The sequence below is a fragment of the Theropithecus gelada genome, chromosome 11 (assembly GCF_003255815.1).
Source record: "Theropithecus gelada isolate Dixy chromosome 11, Tgel_1.0, whole genome shotgun sequence".
Taxonomy (NCBI): Eukaryota; Metazoa; Chordata; class Mammalia; order Primates; family Cercopithecidae; genus Theropithecus; species Theropithecus gelada.
Genome location: NC_037679.1, coordinates 44,974,836 through 45,000,227, shown reverse-complemented (window position 1 = coordinate 45,000,227; position 25,392 = coordinate 44,974,836). Strand labels below are relative to the sequence as shown.

The 25,392-nt window shown below is 34.5% G+C and overlaps 1 protein-coding gene across 1 annotated transcript in view; it reads left to right on the top strand.

The window, feature by feature from the left end:
- The first annotated feature begins 567 nt into the window (after nt 1-567).
- Nucleotides 568-25,392, top strand: part of RASSF9 (Ras association domain family member 9) — a 31,493-nt gene continuing 6,668 nt past the window's right edge. The window contains exon 1 of the mRNA XM_025403147.1: nt 568-997. Within this exon, the coding sequence (XP_025258932.1) occupies nt 951-997 (47 nt within the window). The 5' untranslated portion in view covers nt 568-950. The remainder of the gene's footprint in view (nt 998-25,392) is intronic.

Genomic DNA, 25,392 nt, shown 5'->3' with positions numbered 1-25,392 from the left:
TGAGGGCAGGAGCAGTTTGCTTTTCCTCTGAAATTCCCAGGGCTCTAAAGGCCCAGTGAATGTCAAAGATGGGGTAGGGGTCAACATAAACTCCGTGGAAGTCAAACACTGAACTCCAGCTGGTTCCTAGACCAAACTGTGATGCATCAGCCCTGGAGCCCTGTGGTCCTTCAGGTCCTTCAACTTTTGCAAGATGAACTTGAGAGTGTGGAGGAGGGACCTGGAAGAAGCTCTTAAGACCGTGAGTTCAGGGACTTAAAATCCTAAATTGTCTGTGAGTCCACCTTGATCTGGTTTCCAGCTTCGCTCTCCCTAATATATTTTAAAGTCCTGACACCCTGGCAGGGGATTTGGGGGTCGAATGCCTTGGCAAACAGAGTTTTCGGCTCTCCCTCATTCTTGCCATGATGAGATGACTTACCACACACTGGAGCTGAGCAGGAGTTGGGGGATATTTACTTTTAATCCGTTTAGGTGCTTTCAGTACACCTTGTGTGGTTGGGTGTGGAAAGCGGGGGATGGGGGTTTCCAGATCGAGTGAAATTCCCATTCCATTGGTATTACCATGCCTGTGGGGTTGGCAGTTCTTTAAGTTTAGCTAGTCTGCAAATAACTACAGAACACAATAGAGTCCTCCTCCCTTCCTGTCTCTCTCTTTCTTTTTTTTTTTTTTTTTCTTTTCCTGCTTCCAAACGCCTTCTTCGAGGCTGAAGCCGGGCAGGTCTCCAAAGGTGCAGCAGCCACAACAATCCCGCAGTTCAAAGTTAAGCAGCAGTTGCACAACTTCCAGCAACTTTCTCAGCCGGCTACTAATGAGCTGAAAGCCAGGAACATTCGAGGAGAAGAGAAAGCTTCCAGCCCTCCTCCCTTTACCCTGGAAATCCAGACACCCCCACCCCTACCCCCAGATCGCTTTAACATAACTTCTTTATTCATTTGCCCGACAGACCATGGCTCCCTTTGGAAGAAACTTGCTAAAGACTCGGCATAAAAACAGGTAAAGTAAAGCGTGTGTGTGTGTGTGTGTGTGTGTGTGTGTCTGTGTGTGTGTATGTGTCTGCTATGTGTAGTCTGGACCCTACTTGTGAAAGCCTGTGTTTTGTGGTTGTTAGATTCTGATAAAAAAGGCTTTGTGGGGACAAAGCCCTGGCCTAAAGAGTTAGGCTAGTATGAATACCTAGATGGTAAGGATATTCCCCCAGTATTGATGATGGCATTTACCAGCTCAAGAATCGCAGACGATAAAGAGTGAATATTTTTTACTCCTTTCTCCCCTTTTGAACAGTCCTGGCTCCACAATTAGCAAGATAAACAGTTTCTCTTTTTGTTGCCCCTGGACTTTTGAGGGTAGTAGAATAAAAAGTGTCGTTTTGTTTCAAACAGAGCTTTAGAATATTATAGAAAGAGTTAAAACTTTGATAAAGAGATAACTAAAATTTATAGTCACTAAATAGGATGAGAAATAAATCTGCTGATATAATTCAGAAACAATGCTTTGGTTCCCCTGAGAGCGGGGCATTCCTGAAAGCTGGAATGTTCCCAAAGTGAAAATACTCTGGAGAGAAACTCTGTGTGAACTGATTCTTTCAAAAATCTTTGAGAATTTTAGGAAGTTATAAGCACTAAAGAAGGATTCAAGCAGCTATCCTCTCTAATCCTTATTATTACTATTTTACTTTGATTTGATTTGATATTTCAAGCTTGAAATGCCTGTAGTATAAATAAGTTACTTAAAACACACATACACACACATATTTTCCTAGGGACAGTATGTCTATTTTAGTCTTGTTAAATATTTTATTTACACATCAAATGTTACGTTTTCATGCCAAAAACTTGAGAATAAATTTAGACATGGGCTATATTTTTTAAGATATATTTATTTTGGCATAGGGACTTGTCCACCACTTTTCTTTCAATCATGCCTGTTTGTACTTGTCATAATTTGCTCAGTGCAGATTTAAAAGGATACAATTACATGGTAGGAAATGATATAATTATTTTAAAGTGTCTACCTGACGATATACAGTAATAACAACTTTAAAGTAAATCTCCATATTTTATTTTTGTGCACACATGTCTACTTTGAAAATCCTGTTTTTAACTCATTCCAAATGTATTCATGATTTAGTTGACAAAATTTCCTTTAGAAATTAAATGGCCTTGATAAATACTGTAAAAGTTTCTAAGTAAGCTTTATTTTCTAATAATTTGACAATATTTCACAAATATGGTATTTATGATAATTGCAGATAATGAAACTGTATATTAAAATAAAGTGGTTTGAGTATTTAAAATCTGTGTTTTGATGGTGGTAATGTATTTTAAAATATTCTAGAATATTCCAGAAAAGCCTCCCCCAAGCCAAAAATAAAAATATTCTGGTTTCTAAATGATATTTTTGTAGTGGTATTTTTGTAGTATTATTTTGGCATTTGTTTAAATGTCATCAAAATATACAAAAATACTCTGGAAAACTTTATGGTTTCATAAATCAAGTTGTGTTTCTGGCATACTATCCCTGTAGTCAGGTCTTTCTGTTTGTTTGTTTGAGGTTTTTTTGTTTTGCTTTAGCAATTTGAGATTTCTGTCATTGGTATGCCAAATACAGGACAATAAAACTTTGCATGCGCCCCTGAGTTTCCCTCAGGGAAGTGCATTCTTCAATTTCATTACATCAGTTCTGCCACTCTACTATCTACTCTACCTATAAAACTAGCTTTCTTTCGAGGAGGTGAGTATACAAACATTTTTTAAAAGTTTTCTATGCAAAATTATGAAAAGGTGAAAATAAAGATAAAAAATAGAGAGTTTAATAGTGTTTCAAGTTTCTCAGAAAATGGAATGGCTCCCAAAGATGATGCTTTGTTATGAAGGCAAGTGTTTTGGAAAAGGTGGCAATAGTAAGGATATGCGTAAGCTTCTCTAATGAAAGTATTTCCCTCTACAGATTTGTATCATTCAGTCCTTAAGAAAGATTTAAACCACAGCAGTGGTCTAGGACCCAAAAATATGGGTATTTCAAATTAAGCAGTAAATAAATTACAGAGTGTATTGAAATAGAATTAATATTTGTTTTGGTATTTAGTAATTCTATATACGGGGTCTTTGGTTTTGTTTTTTCACCTTAGCAGAGGTGAGATCACAAGTGAAAATTACTTGCAAGTTTAAGTTTGCTCATTTTGTTTACAGTTTCCATAATGATTTGAATAACCACACTCTAAAGCACAGAAACAAAATATCTTTTCTTCAATGATGAGTGATTTATCCTTTCATGGAAAATGTGATTTATGATAAGATAGTTATCTGATAAGAGTCACTATATTCTTCAAATACAGACATAAAATTTCTTGTACAATGTAAAGTAAGAATTTGGATAACAAATATATTTATATGCCTTATGATATATGACAGGCAACAATAACAAAAAACTACTTGAGCATAATTGCATCTTTATCAGCAGGAAAATATATGTACTGTTACAAGGAATATTGGAGATTAAAGATCATAAAATTTTGAGAAAGTCTGCTTACAGAATTTTTCTGCATGCTATTCTCTGCCTCTCTTTTCACTTTTGGTCACTCTTGGAGTGATACTTAATCACCCAGAATTGAACCTTATGAGATAGTACTATAAATGTTCTTATAATAAATGGATAGTTGAGAGCTTTAGAGACAAACAGGATGCAATTAAAACTTCAAAGTATGAGGCAATACAAAATTTTAGAAAATACAAACCATAAAGCTTGGAGAAGGTGGGGCCACATCTGTCTAGACACCATTGTGTTTTCATGTCCAAGACAGTGCCTGCCATGTAGTAGAACTACAATACAATTATCAATTTTGTAAATTGAATTATAATTTGTACTCAAACTATAAATATACTAATTATTGTATTCTCTATTCATCATGTGACACTAGCTGGTATTACATAAAAGTGAATACTTTTTAAAGAGTTAGTTGATATTTAATGTAATTCAAAACCTAAAGAGATAGACACATAGTTATATGGATTTTGAAACCAAGCAAATTTGATCGCACTAGATAATTTTTTTCCCAAATTTAAAGATTATTTAGTTCAACAATTTAGGAAATAGTATTCAGGAAATTTGAGAATAATAGATGCCTAAATAAAAAGCCTGAAAAGTTTGTATGCCCAAATATAATTAGGCATTTCATTTCAAACTTTCATATAAAGACATGGAACCAATCTAAATTTTTTTCTGTTTACAATGAGAGTTAATCTTTTAAATTTTTCTAAGTGTGATAATGTTTAATTGGAAGACTTCGATTTTAAGAGAATCTGTTGATTTTAGGAGTTGAATTATTACTTTGATTCCAGAAAAACAGAATATTCTATGACTGAATTCCAAAGATTCTTGATGCATATCTTCTTCATCAGACTTTTGTTCAACATGTTTGAATACAAATGTTTGAGAGATACAAAGAATACAAATGTTTGAGAGTATAGATATATTTCAACAAGCTGTTCAAGTTCTGACAGTGTTTTCTAAAAGTTGCTAGGGAGCCAATGTTCCTCACATAAAAGCTAAAGAAGTAAATAATGAAACACCAATCCATTTGAGATTCATGTGGACATTCAGCAATTGGATTTAGATTATTAACCTATTTACCATTCACATAGATTCCATTTGTGAATGTGATTGTCTTTATATTAGATTATGTTTTCAAGGTAAAGATTGTTTTAATGTTAATATGTCTAAGTAACTATCAGAAATTTTGTAAAAGTTCAGATAACTAGAATGTTATTATAAAGCTTTTTCGGAACACTTGGTTGTAAGGTATGATTTTGTAGTGTTTTAATTAATAAAGTTTGGAGACAGAGAATTGGTTGGTACTTTCACCAAACCTTGCTGGAAGTACAACATTGCCATAATGAAATAGTGTCTAATGTGTTTTTCAAAATAGGAAATGAGAATAGTTTGCATAGGTGATTTGTAAGATAAAACATAATGAATATAAAAATATTGAATCCAGTTCAAAGGGCATTTAAAATTATTTTGAAGTACTATTTAGTTTTGTCTTCATTTTCCCTTAATTTCATCTCGAGGGTTTCCTTTGACTTTCACAAAACGTACTGATATATGAATACCCACTACAGGCTATGGCAGACATACTTGTAATATCAACCTAAAATTAAAAGACTCCAAAAAATTTGCTTGTCCTGAATTTATGAGCATAAAATATTATAACTTTATTGTTTTATAATTGATACATAAAATTTGCATTCCAGGTTGCTTTTTAATCAATTAGAACATATTTAGCCAAAAGTTTTTAAAGCCAAGTACATTATATTGTCACTAGAAGTAAATCATTCAATGATTGCTTCATCAGAAGAAAGAATTAAGTTTTGTGGTTAGGGCAAAAGTTGCTGACAAGAAGGATGTCTTCTCTCTGTAATTAGAAGTATGGTAATTTGTGTATTCTGCAGAGTGGGAAATTATTATGCACTATTTTGTTTATCCTTCCAATTAAGATTCAAAATGTTCCCAAAACTGTATGGAGAAGTGCCAGATATTTGAGTATATAAATCTTCACAGTTCTCAGGAGTTCCTGAAAGTGATTTCCCCTGATTATATCTGGTAACTCAAGTAGTTATTAGTTGGCAGTGGATAGCTCATTAGGAACAATGACTGGAATGCTTTATCCCTAGCAAAAATATCCTGAGAGCTGTGGCAAGGGTGAAATTGAGCTCTAGGTTAAACCTGAATTGTTTCTGAAGAAAAACTAAGCCAGCTTTGTGTTACATAAAATATATTATATACAGTATCAGTGCCTGGACACATGTCAAGGTGAGAAGTACTTAAATCAATTTTTGGAGAAAAGTTTTAAAAAGTTTGAAGCTGTCTAATAATTTAATTTAGATAATGTATTTATTGGCTGTATAAAACTCAGAAAGTTTTGATGTTATGTTACTGTCATGTAGTTCCAGGAGATCTGATGATAACCCTAAATAATTCACAAATGTGTGGCTCTATTCTTTTGATATTAGTTCCGAAAATGAAATAAGGTTGAAGTAGGGGTATGTGTTTAACTCTTGCAGGTGTATATGAATACCAGTCCTTGACAAGGAATCTCTTTGCTTCTTACATATCAGCTTTCTAAAATGAAACCTCATGATATCTGCACCAGGTATATGTCAGAGGAAAAAGTTCAGCTTACTTTTGCATTATAATGACTTTAATATATGGTTGCTTAATTAATTTCTTGACAGCCAAACACAACATTGGCAAAACACAACACTGATTTCTTAAGTGCTAATTCTTTACTATTTTTAATAGATTGTGATTCCATTCTCGTGGAGTCTGCTGTAGTACTACACCTTCTAGAGAAAGTTTGTGTATTTGTTGGATAAAATTGAAAGCAATTACTAATATAAATGATCATACAAGTACAAAGTATTTATGAGAATGGAGTAGAGCCTTGCGAAGATGTTTAGCACTGGCAGTAATAAGATATTTCAAGTATAAGAATGAGCAATGTAAATTAAATCTGCTGAAAAACAAGGAAAATTATGCTCAGAAGTTTGTATCTTCAGACTAGAATGCACCCTGCTTTTATAAATAAAGTGATTTAAGCATTTTGTTTAAAAAAATCATTGAGTGTAGGTCCAATCAGAGCAGGGACCTTACTTGTCTTTTTCCGTCCTAGATAGCCAGAGAATAAGTGCTCAAAAAATATTTGTTGATTGAATAAAGACATTCAACATATACTCTCAAAATACAGCTGGTCAGTAGTGTATTTCTGTTAAGTGGATACGTGGGTACCTTAAAACATGAATCCATTAATGCAAGGTTGACCTCTCATCTTCCCTGTTCTTAGGCTCAGCTCCTGGCTTTCAAGTGGTAAAGGGCCATATCTAATAAATCGATGATATGAGACTTTATCAGACGTTTGGTAGAAAAACAAATCAAGGAGCATGGTCATTCGTTCTCTAGGGATGCTCTTACCTCCCCTCATCCTCCTAGAGCACAGCCAGGTAGGCATATGAGGGAAGTTGGGTGGGTGAGACTGAATGGCTTCTAAAGACCTCACTGTTGAATATGGAGCATATCTCCTTCTTATTTGAGATAGTTTAGCAACACAGTTATAGGAATGTTCTGAGTGGCTACCTTTTAATTTTATTTCTTTAGGACGGGTAAACTGTGTTTAGTACTGTACCAGGCATGCAAAGACACAACCCCATTCCTAAGAGATTAAACTCCTAATTGAGAAAACAGAATTATAGTAAAATAGCTCATGCAAGAACTTTTTAAAAATCACTCTTCCATGGAAAACTATCTTTGACAGGGTAGACAAAATCATAATCTTTGTAATACAATTAAGAAAATTAGAGTATAATCTCTTGGAGTTGATGAAGGCTATTCCTCTGTAGAGTAGGTGCTCAATAAATGTTGATTAACTCTATGTAGAAATATTTAAGAGAGGAGTAAATGGAGGTAAAGGAAAATAAAATGAGCATCATCGTAATTAGCTAGCATTTATTAAACTCCCACAGGCAACAGGCTTGAACAAGAGAAGGGAATGCAATAGATTTAGAAAAATATGTAGGAGGGGGCTGAATCACACAGGGCTAAGATTGACTCACATATGATAATTAAAAGAGAAGAATCCAAGAAGTGGGCAATAATATGGTCAGTTTGGCAATAATCAATAATCTTAGTTGAGTTGGTGGAAAACAATATTTTACAATTACAATAAAAGCGTTTAAAATACTTTCATGTATTTATATAACATTGTCAGGTTGAAAGTCAATGGCAGTTGACTTCTGTTTATTCTAATCATCACATTAAATTGGTCAGTTTATCAGATCTTGAAATTGAATAACTACCATTTTATGAGTCTTTTAAATTTTATTTCCATTTATGCAGATAGTGGTCCAACTTCAGCAAATTTTCAGGCTCATTAATTATGGTGTATGATTGGTAGAAGCTTTGTGTCAGAGGCCTATTGATATGCCCTCTGGTGCATGTTTATTGTTCTCAACCAATGGTTGGGACGTTTTGTAGCCACCTCATATACCTTTAGTTACTCTTAATGCTCCTTATATATTCTGATCTTTTTCAATCCCACTGGAATCCCTGAAATTATGGTTAACTGTGGTAATTTAGCATTCAGTAGAAGAGCATTTGTTTTGGCAAAACACAGTCTTCCACAGTAAAGCCTAAAAGGATACCTATTTCAGCTCTGCACATAAGACCTTGTGTTTGCCTGGAAGGTAAGAGAGATGCTATTAGTAAACCATGGAACTTTTTATGGAGTAGACATGTAATAACTACCTTCTCATATGGAGAAGAATTGTACATGATTAGTAAAAACATTTAAAAGGCCATAGTAAAATGTTGAGGTTTCATCTTTGTCAATAGTGCAGGAAACTAGGCACATTACAGAGGTAGACCACAAAGCATTCAACTTTATTCCTTGACTGCCTGTTCTTCCAGCAGTGGAAGTCAAGGAATTTCTTCCTAGAACTATAACTAATAGCCATGAGACTTAGACTAAGTACTGTTTTAACAATGTTAAGCATTTTTTGTGGTTCTACTTTTAATTAGGAGGACTTGCTGTAATCACAATTTAGAAGATTCAGTAAAACGGTTGACTCTGGAATGTAGTGTTTTACAGAATATGCTCATAATATTTTATTTTTCATTTTTGTGGACACATAGTAAGTGTATATATATATTTATGTGATACATGAGATATTTTGATACAAGCATACAATGCATAATAATCACATCAGGGTAAATAAGGTATCTGCCACATGAAATATTTATCCTTGTGTTACAATCTGATTACACTCTTTTAGTTATTTTTAAATGTAGAATTAAATTATTACTGCTACAACCACACTCTTGTGCTATTAGATACTAGAAAATTTATTTTATCATTTCAGAAAAAAACATACATGATGTTCTAAGTAGATCACAAATCTCACTCCATCAGACTTGTGACCTATTTAAATACACACACACACACACACATATTTATATCGAGTTATATTGTGAAGTATTAATGATAAATCAGGTATGGATTATGTTTTTAAGGAGCTTGCTGATTAACAAGACACACAAGCCATATGTAAACAATTGAAATATAAAGCAAGCATTTTAAAGTGTCATAATAAAATCCACATGTTGAATAATAAATATTTATTTACCTTGTAGTATGTGCCATATATTTTTCTAGATGCTAAGGATAAAGTAGTGAGAAAGATAATCAAGGTCTTTCCTCTGATTGCATGTGTAATGCAGTGGTAGACAGATAGACAATGCAAGAACAATACGTGAATTAGACATTTGAGATAGTAATTACTGTTATAAGGAAAAAATGGAGTCGTGTAGTGGAGAGTGGAGAGTGGTCTGGGAAGTGTTGTCTTGTTAGTTAAGACTGTAATGAACCAAAGAAATCAGGCATGTCAGGCTTGTGGTAGAAGACTGTTTCAGCCAGGTTGAACAGAAAGTATAAAGTCACTAAGACAGAATATGGTTTGGAGCTGTGGAAAACATGAAGGAAGACCAGTTAGTAAGGGGCTTAACTAGTAGGGAAAGTAGTTGAAGATCTAGATGGAGTGTGATCATTTAGATATTTGTGGATCATAAGGGATGTTGATTGTACTTTAAATGCAAGGGAAATCCACTGAAGGGTGTTAACCAGGGGGAATTATATAATCTTATTTACATTTTTCAAAAGGTCAACTTAGCTAGTATGTAGAGAGGTAATTGTAGTAGGACAAAGAGTGAAAGCAGGGAATCTAGTTGCAGTGACATTACAGTAGTACAGGCAAAAGGTGATGACTAGTGTAATGATAGTAGAGAAGGAATGTAGGTGACAAAATGGATGCAGTTTGGAAGGAGAAGTTAAATTTGTACTGAGTGAGGGAAGATGAAAAATGAGGGATGACTCTGACAGTTTTAACAGGGATGATTCTGAAGACATTTGTCAAAGAGCAGATGTTGGGAAGAATGTGTGGAAAATTGATGATTCTTCTCCAGCCTTGCTAAGTTTCAGATTAGCTAAATATATAAAGTAGAGGTATTCAGTAAGATATTAGGGCCTGAAATTCAGGACTGACATATAGATAGAGTGACAAGGAGAAACAACCTCTGTGGGTTTTACAAAACAGCGTCTATCTTGGCATCTAAATGAGAGGGAAAGTTAGAATATGACAAGTTGGGAAAAAGAATATTGTAGGTAAAAGAGAAAGAGGAGGAAATGTAAAATATTTGGCATAATAATATCAGTGAGTTTGTGAATGGCCAAACAGATTATTTTACTTTTAAATTTAATTTATTTTTTCCTTAGATTGTGGTGGGAACCCTGAAGGGCTATGAGCAAGAAAATGATATGACCATTATGTCACATAAATATCAAACTTGAAGAAATATATTTAAAAATATTGGAAGGAATAGAGAAATAATACGAGTGGGCCAGGTATGGGAGAGTTGAAGGACTTTCTTAAACAGAAAGAGAAGAATGATTTAAGAGTCACCATGGAGGCAGAATTTATAGGAATTCAAAATTCAATGCATAGGACCTGTATCAGGATGGGAAAAAAGAACCATTGGTGACTAGATTTTGGTTCTGAGTAACTGGAGATACATGTGTGTCATCATAAAGAACAGAAAATATGACAGAGATAGGTTTTGGGAGGGAAGAACATCAGGGTGAAGAGTGAAGAAAATTAAGGTGTGATTTTAATGTTTCCAAATATTCCACCTGTAAACACCTGGTGTTTGGATACACTGCACCTGAGATGGGACTGTGAGAGCAGCCTTTCATTCAACCTACTCTTGTCCCTCCTGACATCCATATGGGGCTGATTAATACAGAATAGCACGATGCACCTGGAGTGAGGCTTTCAAAGGCAAAACACAAACTGGTTTCCCAGTCAGGGCTGTCAGGCTGACTAATCTTACATGAATCACAGTCAGGCCACATGAGGCAGTCACCCTTTTAATGATCCTTTAATCATTACCTTTGGTTGAAATTGCTTTCAAACACAGCCATTATTTCCAATGGACTGTAAGGGTGTGTGTGTGTGTGTGTGTGTGTAAAGATCACATTATTTTTACCTGTTTATCTTCTGGAGAATGGCACAGAGAAAACTTGTGTAGATATTGAAGTTCAATAAACATTTTATTATTTAAATAAATACAGTGTAGATTTCTGGGGCAGCCAAATTATCTAGGACAGGAGCTGTCAAACTTTTTGTGTAAAAAACATAATAAATATCTTATATTTTCCCAGACATAGTGTCTCCATCTCAACTACTCTGTCCTTGTAGTATGGAAACAGCTATAGACAATACATAATGAAATCGATGTGACTGTGTCCCAATAAAACTTTTATTTACAAAAACAGGTGGTGGGGCAGTTATAACCACGAGGACCTTAGTTTACAGACACTCGATCTAGATTATTGACTGAGAAATTCCCTTTATATATCTCCCTACAACTCCCCCTTCTCATCTCCACCCCACTCCCAAGTTTAATACCTACTGTATTAGGCATTTAGTCGAAAGTGAGACTTAGTCCAGGACTTGACTGGCAAATTAGCAAAAAAGGAAGCATTATCTAAAGTACAAAGTGCTGCTACTAAGTGTATATTAGATTTTGTAGAAGTATCAACATGGTGAAATCTCGTCTCTACTAAAAATACAAAAATTAATCAGGCATGGTGGCATGCGCCTGTAATCCCAGCTATCAGGGAGGCCGAGGCAGGAGACTCACTTGAACCTGGGAGGTAAAGGTTGCAGTGAGCTGAGATCGCACCACTGCACTCCAGCCTGGTCAACAGAGTGAGACTTCCTGTCATAAATAAATAAATACATAAATAAGCACACATTTCCATTTGGGTTTGTGGGAGTGAAGTTATTCAGAGAAGGTCAGAGAACTTTCCTGAAAGCAACACTTAACACTTAAAGCAGAGTAAGAGTTAGATGGAGAAGGGATCAAAGGATGTTTCAGGATAATGCAACAGGTTATGGAAAAGCTCGAAGTCAAAATAAAAGCATAGCAGATGCGGTCCGTTCGAGTCTAGCAATCAATAATGTGATATGTGTAACAGCAGGTTGTTCTCATAGTAGACCTGTTAGAGATCAGCAAGAAGTAAGGAATGGCTAACTCAATATGTATATTAATTAATGCTTGGCTATGAGTTAGAGGAGTCAGATTATGGAAGAAATCCTAGGAGCAGAAAAGAGATAGAGAGTGGGATAAAGGGAGACAGAGACAGGTTTAAAATGCAAGACTCAGAAATAATTTATAGATTTCAATCAAAGAAATTAAAACTAGATTTACATTTTAAAAATGACAGTCTGGTAAGATTATGGGGCACAAATGTGAAGGGGAAATATTTTATAATAACAGAATATACAATATCTTACTACAGTAATAAATAGTAAAAATGTTGTCTGAATTGTGGTAGTGATGAATATGAGGGCAGATATTTGGGCTATTTAAGAGAAAAGATAAACAGTGATTGGTTGTTAAAGAGGAGAGAGGCAAAGGAAAGAGTTTAGGAAAACTCATTTTTCAAGCTGGGTGGACAGATGGAGAATACTATTAATAATTGCATTCAGTAGGATGGGAACTCAGGTAATGGAATAGTTTGATATTTGAAAGAAGAGTATGATGAATTAGTTTTCACGGGTCAAATGTGAGGTGTTTGTAAGTTACGAAAATGAAAATATCAAGATTCAAAAAAAAAAAAAGCTGGGAATATAGGTCTAGAACTCAAGGTCGTAATAGTTAGGTTTGAGAACCATCAGCATACAACTGGTTTACAGACTGTAACTATTATTGCAGTCACACACAAGACTGTGTTTAGTGAGACAAGAAATGAGTCACAGTCGAAAACTTAGGGGATACCAACTGTATCAGTTATCACTTACTGCATAATAAAACACTCCCCAGCCAGCGCGGTGGCTCAAGCCTGTAATCCCAGCACTTGGGAGGCCGAGGCGGGCGGATGACGAGGTCAGGTGATCGAGACCGTCCTGGCTAACACGGTGAAACCCTGTCTCTACTAAAAATACAAAAAAAAATAGCCGGGCATGGTGGTGGGTGCCTGTAGTCCCAGCTACTCGGGAGGCTGAGGCAGGAAAATGGCCTGAACCCAGGAGGCGGAGCTTGTAGTGAGCCGAGATTGCGCCACTGCACTCCAGCCTGGGCGACAGAGTAAGATTCCATCTCAAAAAGAAAAAAAAGAAAAAAAAAACCACTCCCCAAATTAGTGGCTAAAAGAACAATTTATTATTTTCCATAATTCTGTGGGTCAGCAGGACTGGTTCTTCTGCTGGCTTCACCTGGGCTCTCTCATGAGCAGCTGATTGGCTGAGGGCTCAGTTCAGGTAGAGCAACTTTATTTCGATGGTTTGCCTCTTTTCTCTCCATATAGGCTTTTTTCATCAAATAGGAGTCTCAGACTGCATTCCAAAAAGAAGTAAGCAGAAGCTGCAAGACTTTTTGAAGCCTGAACTCCAGAACTTGCAAACATGGTTTTTGTCACATTCCATTGGTCATAGCAAGTTCCAAGGTCTATTCAAGGGGTGAAGAAATAGAGAGCTTCTCTTAATGGGAAGAACTGCCAAGTATTTGTGGCCATGTTAATCTTAACTTGCATGACGTCCACATCTATTGACTATGTGGAAGAAGCAACGTCCATGTGGGATCTGGGAAGAAGCAGCTGGAAAAGTAAAGGAAGACCCATGTGAGAATGGCATCGTAACAGTCAAGGAGAGGAGAGTTGCAAGAATGGAAGGAGGAGGTCACAATGCATTATGTTACAAAGAGGTCATGTCAGATCAGTTCTGCAAGTGACTATTGGGTGTGGCAGTTAGGAGATTTCTGAAAACCCTAAGAAGGCCCGTGTCTACTGAGGATGAGTGGAGGCAGTAGATAGACATTTTGTGGTGGGTTGAGGAGTTTCTGGAAAGTGATGTACTAGAGAGAATAACAATGGATTGCTATTTGGTGTGTGAAGGAAAGATAGTGGAGGGGAATATGTGGTCAAGCGAAGGTTCTTTTAATGTGACAAGATAGTAGAAAGAACCAGAGAAAAAGGTAGAAGATAAAAAGAGTTAATGAAGGGGTAAATTATAAAGCAAAGTCCTAGAAGAGGTGGAGACGTTAAAATTCAAAGCATATTAAAGAGTTAAAACCTAGGGAAGAAAAATAAACGCACAATACTTTTGATATAGACGATTCGTATTTTTCTCTTACCAATAATGTTCCCAAGTATAATATCTCTCCTTTTCCTTAACAAAATAGAATGGCAAGCCCTGATATCCTCTCATTTCTACAAGTTAATAATTTTCTTTTTCTCTTCAAGAAATTTATTTGTGATTAATGTAAATAGTTGATTATTCAGATGAAGCTTCCAGCTGGAAGTTATTTTGTTGCAGTTCATTACAGGGTATATTCAGAAAATGAAAGTCAGGGATAACGGGGCTCACCTCATGTTTTCAGCTATCCAACTGGATAACTGAAATTCTTTCATGTGACTTATGCCCTTCCAGTTTACCAGCTTATCTCGGAATACATTTAGAGGGGAAGAGCAGGTGGTTGCACATAAATACAAGCTCAAAATCATTATCATTAGGAAATATCTTGCACTAAGAAGGGAAAGCCAATATGGATTCGGCTGTCAAAAGAAAATATCGTACTAATAGCTGAAATAACAATAGTTATCAGTAAACAAAACATTAAGGGTAGGTGACTTTCCTTTTAATAAGCACTTATTTTTTGTTGCGAAATATTTCTTTACAAAATACCAAACACTAAGGGCACTTTAGCAACCTCGCAGGTGCAGGTAATACTGGGAAGTGAACACTCGAATTTTCAACAAGATTAGATATTTTCTCACCATTTCATCTGGTAAATACCGCATGTTAAATATTTGTATTTTGATTATAATCAGTTTCCGGAATCTGAACTATGAGCTCAGTTTACTTAACCCCAAGTGGTTTCCAATACACATTCTTTACACACTCTCTTCCCTTTTCTCTGTACATGGGAATTATGTTGTATAGCTACCTTGCCATTATGGAATGTCTAGGGTTTTTCTTATCCCGCATGTCTGGTTTATAATATTACTTCTTGGAAAATTGAAGTGGCATTAGTTGAGCACAGAACTAATAAATACAATCATACACACACACACTTGTATACACACAAACATATATATCAAATTTTAATTTTCAAGATAATTTTTTCTTTTGTTTTTATTAAGTGATGACTGTCCTAAGTTTCCACAGAGTCATTAATTTTCTAAAGACTCCAATTTTCAAACTATTTTTTAAAAATGTTAATGGTTTGAGTTTGGAGGAAACTATTTTCATAGCACTAATTTTCATGCTTTATCTATCAAAACAGTGATTCAAATTTCCTTAGCAACCTAAGAGCTGTATTATTTATGAGTTCTGTATTTATCTCTCCCTAGGATTGCAGCTGTATGATCCAAAAACAAATGTTACTTCAGAAGACATTTGCCACATACTGGGTAAAATTAAGCAGAGTTAGTTGTGGGCCAGAGCTTCCTATTTCATGTGTAGCATATTTGCTTTACCTAAACTGCCTTCAGTTTTTCTGAGGTGTTTATTTTTTAAGTGTAGGAATAGCCAGACAAACTTAGAATTTATTGGTCAATGTAGCTTTTTTTTTTCTTTTTCTTTTCCTTTTCTTTCTTTCTTTTTTTTTTTTTTTTTTTTTTTGTCACCAGACTGGAGTGCAGTGGCGCCATCTTGGCTCACGCAATCTCCGCCTCCCAGGTTCACGTCATTCTCCTGTCTCAGCCTCCGGAGTAGTTGGGACTACAGATGCCGAACACCACACCCGGCTAATTTTTGTATTTTTAGTAGAGACGGGGTTTCACCATGTTGGCCAGGATGGTCTGGATCTCTTGACCTCGTGATCTGCCCACCTTGGCCTCCCAAAGTGCTGGGATTACAGGCATGAGCCACTGCGCTGGGCCTCAATGTAACTTTTAAAGGCTGAACAGGTGGGGGAACATTGAAACTTACTAAAACTAAATTGAACAGTTCTCTAAAACTTAAAGAAGACAGTCAAAGGTCCTCCTAGACTGACATTCAATATGTATTCCTGAAAAAAATTTTAATGTTTTATGTAAGAGATCCCATCGGCATTTTAATACAGTTTTATGCAGTCATACATTATTTACATGAGGGAAATATTATTTAATTTATTGTTAGCAAATACAGGTGGCTTCTGAGGAAAAAAGATGACATTTTTCATTTTATATGGTAAAAAATAGTTTAATTTGTGCGTTACAGACGTTTCATGTAAACCTTAAATATTGTGAAATGTGACAAGGTCAAATACATTTAGAAAGTACTGTATACTGAAATCATTTTCCTTTTCTTGGGGTTTTATGATGTAACATCATCATATTAAATGCCCTCAGAATTCCTAAAGTAAAGAAATCTATTTGACTGTGTTTATCCAGGGGTTGACAAACTTTCAGTAAAGGACTAATAGTAAATATTTCAAGGTTTGTGAACCATAAGATCATTCTCTGTCACATACTCAACTTCGTCATTGCAGCATGAAAACAGTCATATACAATATGTAAACAAATGAGCATGGCTGGGTTTCAATAAAACTTTATGGACACTGAAATCTGAATCTTATGATTTTCATGTCTAAGCTGGTTATTTTCCTTTTGATTTTTAAAATCATGAAAAAATGTAAAACACATTCTTAGACCATGAACCATACAAAAACTGGTGGTGGCCTGCATGTGATCAAAGGGCTATAGTTTGCCAACACCGTGGTAGCCAAATAATTTCCAAATTTATTTGAACATCAAAACATTGACTTATCACCTATCTATTGACTAATGAACAAGTCTAAAGAAAACTAGAAAAATAACTGAACCAGTTGTCCTTTTCAATTTTCCATTTCCAAAGCTAGCAGAGACATTTTAGCTTTGTATGTTTAAATATCTAGACAAGGTACTAATATTTACAAATATGAACTTGGCGCTCTGCTGGTCTTCATATAACCACATTATTGTTGTCTTATTTTTTTTGTTTTTTTTCTAAAGCAGACAGAGAACTAGTCATTATAAATGCTGACTATGTATCAGTCACTGGCTTAGGAACTTCACATATGTTGTGTAATTTAATATTTATCACAAACTTGTGATTTGGGTGTGTTGTGTAGATGAGAAAATTTAAGCTTAGATGTGCATAATGATCTATCTGTACTTATTGATTCACTCATCCATAAAATGGGCGTAATTTTAGTACATCCTCATTGGTTTGGGAAATGGATTAAATAGGTTTAAACATGTAAAGCACTCAGAGCATAGCACATACTAAATGTTCATTAAATATTGGTATTTTTTATTAGAAAACAATTAAATATGAGTTATCTCCAGGTGCAGGAATGAATAAGTCATTTAAAATTTTCTTATTTAAAATCCGTATTTTGCTAATTTTTATGGTAAACATTGTAGTATAATCAAGAATGATTAAAGCGGCCAGGAACCGTGGCTCGTGCCTGTAATCCCAGCACCTTGGGAGGCCAAGACATGAGGATCACTTAAGTTGAGACCAGCTCCAGTAACGTAGTGAGACCCTGTCTCCTAAAAAAAAAAAAAAAAAAAAAAAAGAATGCTTGAGGTAAAAAAAAAATTGCCTAGTATGTGAAAAAGCCAATAATCAAAGATACGTGCATTTGATTCCTTCCAAGTTACTCATTATATTGTTTTGGAGGTTTACAATACCATGAAGAAACTCTGTTTAATCCAGTTTTAAAAATATTTTTAGAAATTTGAATTGAACAGGCAATTCAATATTTTATTCAGGTGTTCACCATGGAAATTACAAAATAATTTTATATTTCCTTTTTTTTTTTTTTCTTGAAGCTGCGCCTCCCAGGTTCATGCCATTCTCCTGCCTCAGCCTCCAGAGTAGCTGGGACTATAGGCACATGCCATCATGCCCAGCTAATTTTTGTATTTTTAGTAGAGATGGGGTTTCACCATGTTGGCCAGGATGGTCTCGATTTCTTGACCTCGTAATCCTCCCGCCTTGGCATCCCACAGTGCTGGGATTACAGGCGTGAGCCACCATGCCCAGCCAATTTTATAGTTCCTTTTTAAACTGATTTAAAAAATGAGGAGTCTGTGTATGATAAGCCACCTGATTTCAAGAAAATCAATTATTGAATATTGCATTGATAGATAACTTTGTATATTGATAATACATTGATGTAGTTGATAAATAAATGTATACTGTCTTGTGTTTTTATGATACCACAAAGCATCTTTTCTCAATAAGTTCAAATCTAACTCAGATATTATATTTTGTTTTCAGAAAAAAACTTACTAAAACATATTGATTATTATTTTAGATTTACTAGAGAGTTCATCAGTGGTCTGACTCATTTCTAATTCAATTATCGAAACTTATTTTACTCCACTTATTAGCTGAGGGTAGCATTGAACAAACAATCTCTTGTGCCTCACTTTTCTAATCTGTAACATGGGTTTGATAATACAACCTATTTGATATGGTTGTAATGAAAACTGAATTTATATGCATAAAGCATTTACCACAATTGTTGACATTTACTAAGCATACAATAAATATGAGTTATTATTACCCAATGTATCTTTTACCTATCCTCAACTGTTCTTTAGTTATCTTACCATTTTTTAAGTAGCTGTTCCTCAGCTACCATGCCCACATTAATCATGTTAAGGCAAGGCACAATTTGAATAGGTCCCCTTTACAGACAAGATCTAAATTACCACCTTCGTCCCACATTAAATCTCTTGAAGCTCTTTCTACAAAGGGTTATGGAGGTTGTGACTGAATTGAAGTTATGGAGAACAACTTCTATGTCTTTTTTATTATTTATTAAAGACTACTTAACTTTGTTGTTGCCTTTCTTCTCTGAAATTGTATAGTACATTTGTACAGAGCATATCTTATGATTTCTAGTAGTGCTTAATGTGGTCTTGAATTTTAAAAATCTATTTCTCTAAACATATATTTTTTTCTTTCCAGCTATATGACAATATTCTGAATATAAAGATCATTTTATCTTCCATTTCTCTTACATCCTTAACACCAAATCATATTTGTTAAAACTGAAGTTCCATTAACAAATACATGTTGAAGCAAATTATAATAATTTATGTACCATAGCTTAAAATGAACAGTGAATTTGGAGGCAAAGTGATATAGAATAAATGCAATTTACTGTTAAAATTTTTATTAAAAATTGCACATTTGGCCGGGCGCGGTGGCTCACGCCTGTAATCCCAGCACTTTGGGAGGCCGAGGAGGGCAGATCACAAGGTCAGGAGATTGAGACCATCCTGGCTAACACGGTGAAACCCCGTCTCTAATAAAAATACAAAAAATTAGCCAGGCGTGGTGGTGGGCACCTGTAGTCCCAGCTACTTGGGAAGCTGAGGCAGGATAATGGTGTGAACCCAAGAGGCAGACCTTGCAGTGAGCTGAGATCGCGCCACTGCACTCCAGCCTGGGCGACAGAGCAAGACTCTGTCTCAAAAAAAAATTCTGTAATGGTGTTAGAGTAAAATCAGCTTCTGTCTACTGAGGATTATATTATTATAAAATGTACTGACATTTAATGAAGATTTTGAAGGTAATTATGTGCACTGTGTTTTAAGAAAATATGAGAAAGATAATCCCCTTTTCTCTATGGAAAGAAAATTTTGGCTGAAAACATTTGTTTACCTTCTATAGCATGAAAAAAATCAGGCTATAACACTAAGCTTAGTTTAGTCAAATACTGATGAAATGTAGAATATTAGTAACCATTGTTTTTTTTATTTTAACTTTTAAGTTTGGGGGTACCAGTGCAAGTTTGTAACATAGGTAAACTTGTGTCATGGGGGTTTGTTATACAGATTATCCCCTCACCTGGGTATTAAGCCTAGTACCCATTAGTTATTTTGCCTGAACCTCTCCCTCCTCCTATCCTCCACCCTCTGAAAGACACCAGTGTGTTGTTGCCCTCTATATGTCCACGTGTTCTCATCATTTAGCTCCCACTTACAAGTGAGAACATGCAGTACTTGGTTTTCTGTTTCTATGTTAGTTTGTCCAGGATAATGGACTCCATTTCTGTTCATATCCTTGTAAGGACATGATCTCATTCTTTTACAGCTTCATAGTATTCCATGGTGTATATGAACCACATTTTCGTTTTCCAGTCTACCATTGATGGGCATTTAGTTTGATTCCATGTCTTTGCTATTGTGACTAGTGCTGCAATGAACATATGCGTGAGTACATGTGGTTTTATATCTAGCCTCTATAAGGAACTTAAATTTACAAGTAAAAAACAAACAATCCCATAAAAAAGTGGGCAAATGACATGAACAGATACTTTATTTTTTAAGTCAGAATATAGGCAGTTTTGTTTGGTTTAATGTAATGTGTATTTTTCTTTTTTTTGAAGACATACATGCAACCAACCATCATAGGAAAAAAAGTTCAATATCATTGATCATTAGAGAAATGCAAATCAGAACAACAATGAGATACCATACCATCTCATGCCAGTCAGAATGGCTACTATTAAAAAAATCAAAAATAACAGATGATGGTAAGGTGGAAAAAAATTAATGATTATACACTTTTCAGAGGAGTGAAAATTAGTTCAGTCATTGTGGAAGACAGTATGGCAATTCCTCAAAGACCTAAAATCAGAAATACCATTAGACTCAGCAATCTCATTACTGAGTGTATACCCAAAGGAGTAACCACTGTTTTATATTCAGCAATCAGAAACACAATGCATGGAATAATGCATGTCACCAATTCACATGAATAAGGGTGACTTTGTGACCATATTAGATTCCAGAATGTCTTCTGGACAACAAAAGCAACATAATGTTATATTCAGTTTAATTTTATTGCTAGGCTATTTTTAAAGGTTGTCCCTGACTTGTTTAGACCTATCTTTTATGCCTACAGCTCCCCTAAACTAGAGGTTTTTGTTTTTTTTCTCTCTCTCTCTTATTTCCTACAGTTGTCTGTGGAATTTCCCTTTCACCGTGTAAAGACTGCAAATAATTTCTTGGCCACCTCTTTCCTTAAACTTTGAGTGCCTAGAAATCTTCCTTCCTAATTCTGATTTTTGTTTGTCCCTTCTGTCCAGGACAGAAATAACTTCAAGGAAGGCATATAAGAGAATTGCAATAAACCATTGTGCTGACTCCCATCCCTAACACAACCATCACTGCATGGGTCTAAACCATTCCAAGTATGTCATGTCATCCACACATCTTCTTTTTGTCCCATAGCTCATTTCCCGTATATAGTGGCCATATATTCAAATACAATTTCTTAATCAAAAAGAAAAATTTACAAGGCTATGAATGGAAGCCTTTCCATGAACTAAAATTAATCCTGTTCCTTAGAACCAGTTCTGGAGTTAACAAAGAGGCCCAGTTGGGTAGAATTAATTATAGCAAGTATAAAGGTTGATGGTGGGATGAAAAGGAGCCAAAAAAAAAAAAAAAAAGTCCTATTCATATTTCGTTAAATAGAATGCCAACTTTCATCATATGTTTTAGACTACTTGAGATTACTGCATCTCCCTGGCTTGTTATTTTTGCTTTAATACATTTTACTATTAGATTCCTAGAAGTGGTAAGAAAAAAGAGGGAAAAGGGGAGCTGTGCTGAAAGTATGTTTTATTTTAAATCTGGAACAGGGCTTGTCAACAGTGCCACTATTGACATTTCAGGCCAGATAATTATTTGATATGAGAAGCTGTCTTGTGCATTGTAGGATATTTATCTTTCTGGCTTCTAACCACTGGATACATACTGTTTTGTTTAAAATCTGGAAGAGGGTGTGTCAACAGTGCCACCTGATGTGAAAACCAAAAATGTGTCTACACATTGTCTCATATCTCCCGGGGGCAAAATCACCCTTGGTAGGGAACCACTGAGATAAATTTCAGTTTAAAGAATAAACAATGGTAATAAGAAGGAAACAAAGACTAGTCTTTGGGAAGCTGGCCAAGACTCAGATATGCCCCCAAAGCTTCACAGGTCTCATCCTTCAATCTGATGGAAGTTTCCCTCACAATCTCTAGGCATAGGTGCCACCAATAGGTTGAAACTGAAAAAGTCCAGACTCTGATTTTCAAGCACAAAGTCTTGTTCTGCAGAGACTCAAGCAATAAAAGCATGTCCCTTGGAATCACTCCTTTACATAGTAGCTACATTGTGTTAGTATTATACTTTCCAGGCTGGCCTGGGAAATCAAGAGTTGTTTCACATATTCTATGGAAAAATGCACTCAGAGTTCCAAATATTTTCCATAAATATTTACAGGTTACATCCTGGTGTTCATATACTGGATTTTAGAAGCATATCTTATAATGTAATTATTCTTAATAATTTAATATTTATTTATTCTTATTGTTTTGAAAGTGGGTTCCTGCTAAATTTTATACATAAAATTTTAGCCAAAGTTTAATGTCTACGATACACTAGAAAGAAATTTTGCTCTTTGATTGATTTTCCAGGGCCAACTTTCGTGCCTTTTATCTTTGGGCCACTGAATAAAGATGGCCAAATTTTATACAGTTATCCACTTAGCTTCATTTTTCTCTACCTCCACACTAAATTCCTTTTCTATAAATATAAATTTTGTTGAATCTCCAATTTGATGCTACAATATCATAGACAATATTTTATCTTAAAACTTCAGGATTTAAACTGCTAATTTATGTCTTGATGCTTTGTGCTTAGTCAATTAAAGTATTTTGAAAGAATATTTGATTGTATGAATGTGTCTTTTTTATTACAAGCCAACTCATTTTAATTCTGTGTAATTGTTTCTGTGTTATTAATGCTAATTATCAGTGGAGAATCATTTTAAGTGCTTGCTTCACAATAGAGTCAATGTAAAAAGTCCCATATTCAATTTTTCACTAATATTTCAAAGTTATTTTGGAAAAATACCTCTGAGGCTAACACATGTTGTTGAAAGTTTCATGTAGTATATAAATCCTCTTGAATTTATGATGAAGATATTCGAAAAAGGCAAAACCTGAATAATGAAACTGGTGTAGGCGAATAACCAAGTATATATCTGTCTTTTCAGTGAAGTGTGTCTCATTAGCACAAATTTAATCAAAACCAGAAAACTATAAATCTGGGAAGATTAAAAACATTCTTGGCTCATCTTTGATCCAACGTGTATATTAATGATTTTTTACAATGTCTCTTATTTGGTTAAGAGTTATTTTATTTTGGTAGTGTACATGCCAATAAAAAAAATAGACTGGTTGAAACAGGTGAAAAAATATTGTGTATAAGTTAGAAAATATTTATAAAATAATATTGTTAACTACTATAGTAAAATCAATAAGGTTACTGAATAAGAGTACTAAAAACACTATACCACTCTCTGTATAATTAATAATAGTGGTTACTTTATTATCATTCTTAATACCTGTATTTATACAGTATATTTTCCACAATTTTCTACCTCTATTACTCGTATTTTTACTTGCAGAAATATGTCATATATCTACATTGCAGTTTTATAGTGAAGAATATATAGAATATGAAAAAATCATGTAGCTGAATTTTTTAAATCTGTTCATAAAAATTAAGATAAAATCTTAAATTTAAATTTTCAAGTCCAATCATCCCTGCTATATATTTTTCAAAATATTTGCAAATGAATCTCAATATTTCGGGGGTCATTAAATTAAAATGTACATTATATAGCATTATGAACATTAAAAATTTTTCTTGTGTATATATTGATAATTTTCAAACATACTATGTGATTATAAACTATCTTTAAAATAAACAGAAGTATGTTAAGCAACACAACAAAATATTTCTGTGGAAACCTTAGGATGTATTTAATGTTTTCAAATTTAACAAGGTTTCAAATATACAACTAAGGATAGTTATGTGCATAAGAAATTTCATAAATGTATACTATGTAATTATAGTTGTTGCATAATATATGTATATAGTGTAACAAAATATTTTCAATAATGTTTTGAATTGTTTTTCATTCAATTTCCAATAACTAAAACATAGTAAAAGATAATTGTGTGAAGTAGTTATGAATTGGTGGGAGTCATAGTTTAAATATGAGTAAAAAGCATTTTCTCTTCTGTTAGGAACCATTCTTGAAATGGACAAACTAGTTCAAATCAAGTGCAATCACAGCTATAATGTTATTCAATTTTGAACGTATATTTCATTGTAAAATGTCTTAAGTTTTATTGATTGTGATGTGTTTTAATCAGAAACAAAATGTAACATACCGTAATTAACATTGTGTAAGGTGATACTCTGAGTTTTTATTTATTCATTGTTTTACCTGCTTAAGGTGGACATCTGGTACATTACCTTGTTATAAGTAATGATGTAGATAACTGATTCAAATATTTTGACCATATAATTTATTAAAGAAAGTTCATGGATGATAAGCTATTAGCATGCTAACTACTATACTTTGAAGACATGACCCCACTGAATTCTGGCTTATGAAATTTTATATCCACTGGCAAATTGTGAAGATAACAGTTATCAAATTAACCTAAAATTCTAAACTGAAATTGGCATGAATTAAGTGTGAGTGTGGTAGTTACTTTATTCTGTTAAATGTACAATTTTTTGAGTAAAAGCTTTTCCTCTATAATGTAATATAGGAGTAATACATTTGGAATTCCATAATCCAGGAAATCTCTATTTTATAACCAGTTAATTTAAACTAATCTACACTTGCAAACAAATTATGGTATTCCTATAGAGGTGCCCATCAGGACATCCACCTGTTGGTTACTCCCTTCCAGAGTATCTAGTGAGGATCACTCCTGGAACCAACATCAGTATCAGTCTTACCGTCTGCCTTCAATCTCAGCCCCTATTCATCTAGTATTCCAGAATCAGATACAGGGGACTCTCTCAATGCTTGCCTTTATACTGAATGTTCATGAAGAAGATAATAAAGTTAAAGGAAGGCAAAATTATACTTTACCTAAAAGCATTCAACCCAGGAGTTTGATTAACTATAGTAGGTAAAACATTAATTTTATGAAGAAAAGTACATTGAGTTCCATGTGTTAATTTAAAAGTAACTATTGACATGTAATCAATTCATATAAATTGGAAAATATTTGTAAGTGAGTAGTCTTAATAGCTATTGTAATCCACTTTCAGGGATTATAGGTTAAAGTATAAAGCCAGAGCTGGAAGGAAAACTCCTACTTCCTAGCTTTGTGACTAGGCAAGTGACTTTCCCTCTCCTTGCCTCAGTTATGTCATCTGTAAAATGGGGATAACATTAGTAATGCCTTATACATGGGTTCCTAACTTCAGGGCT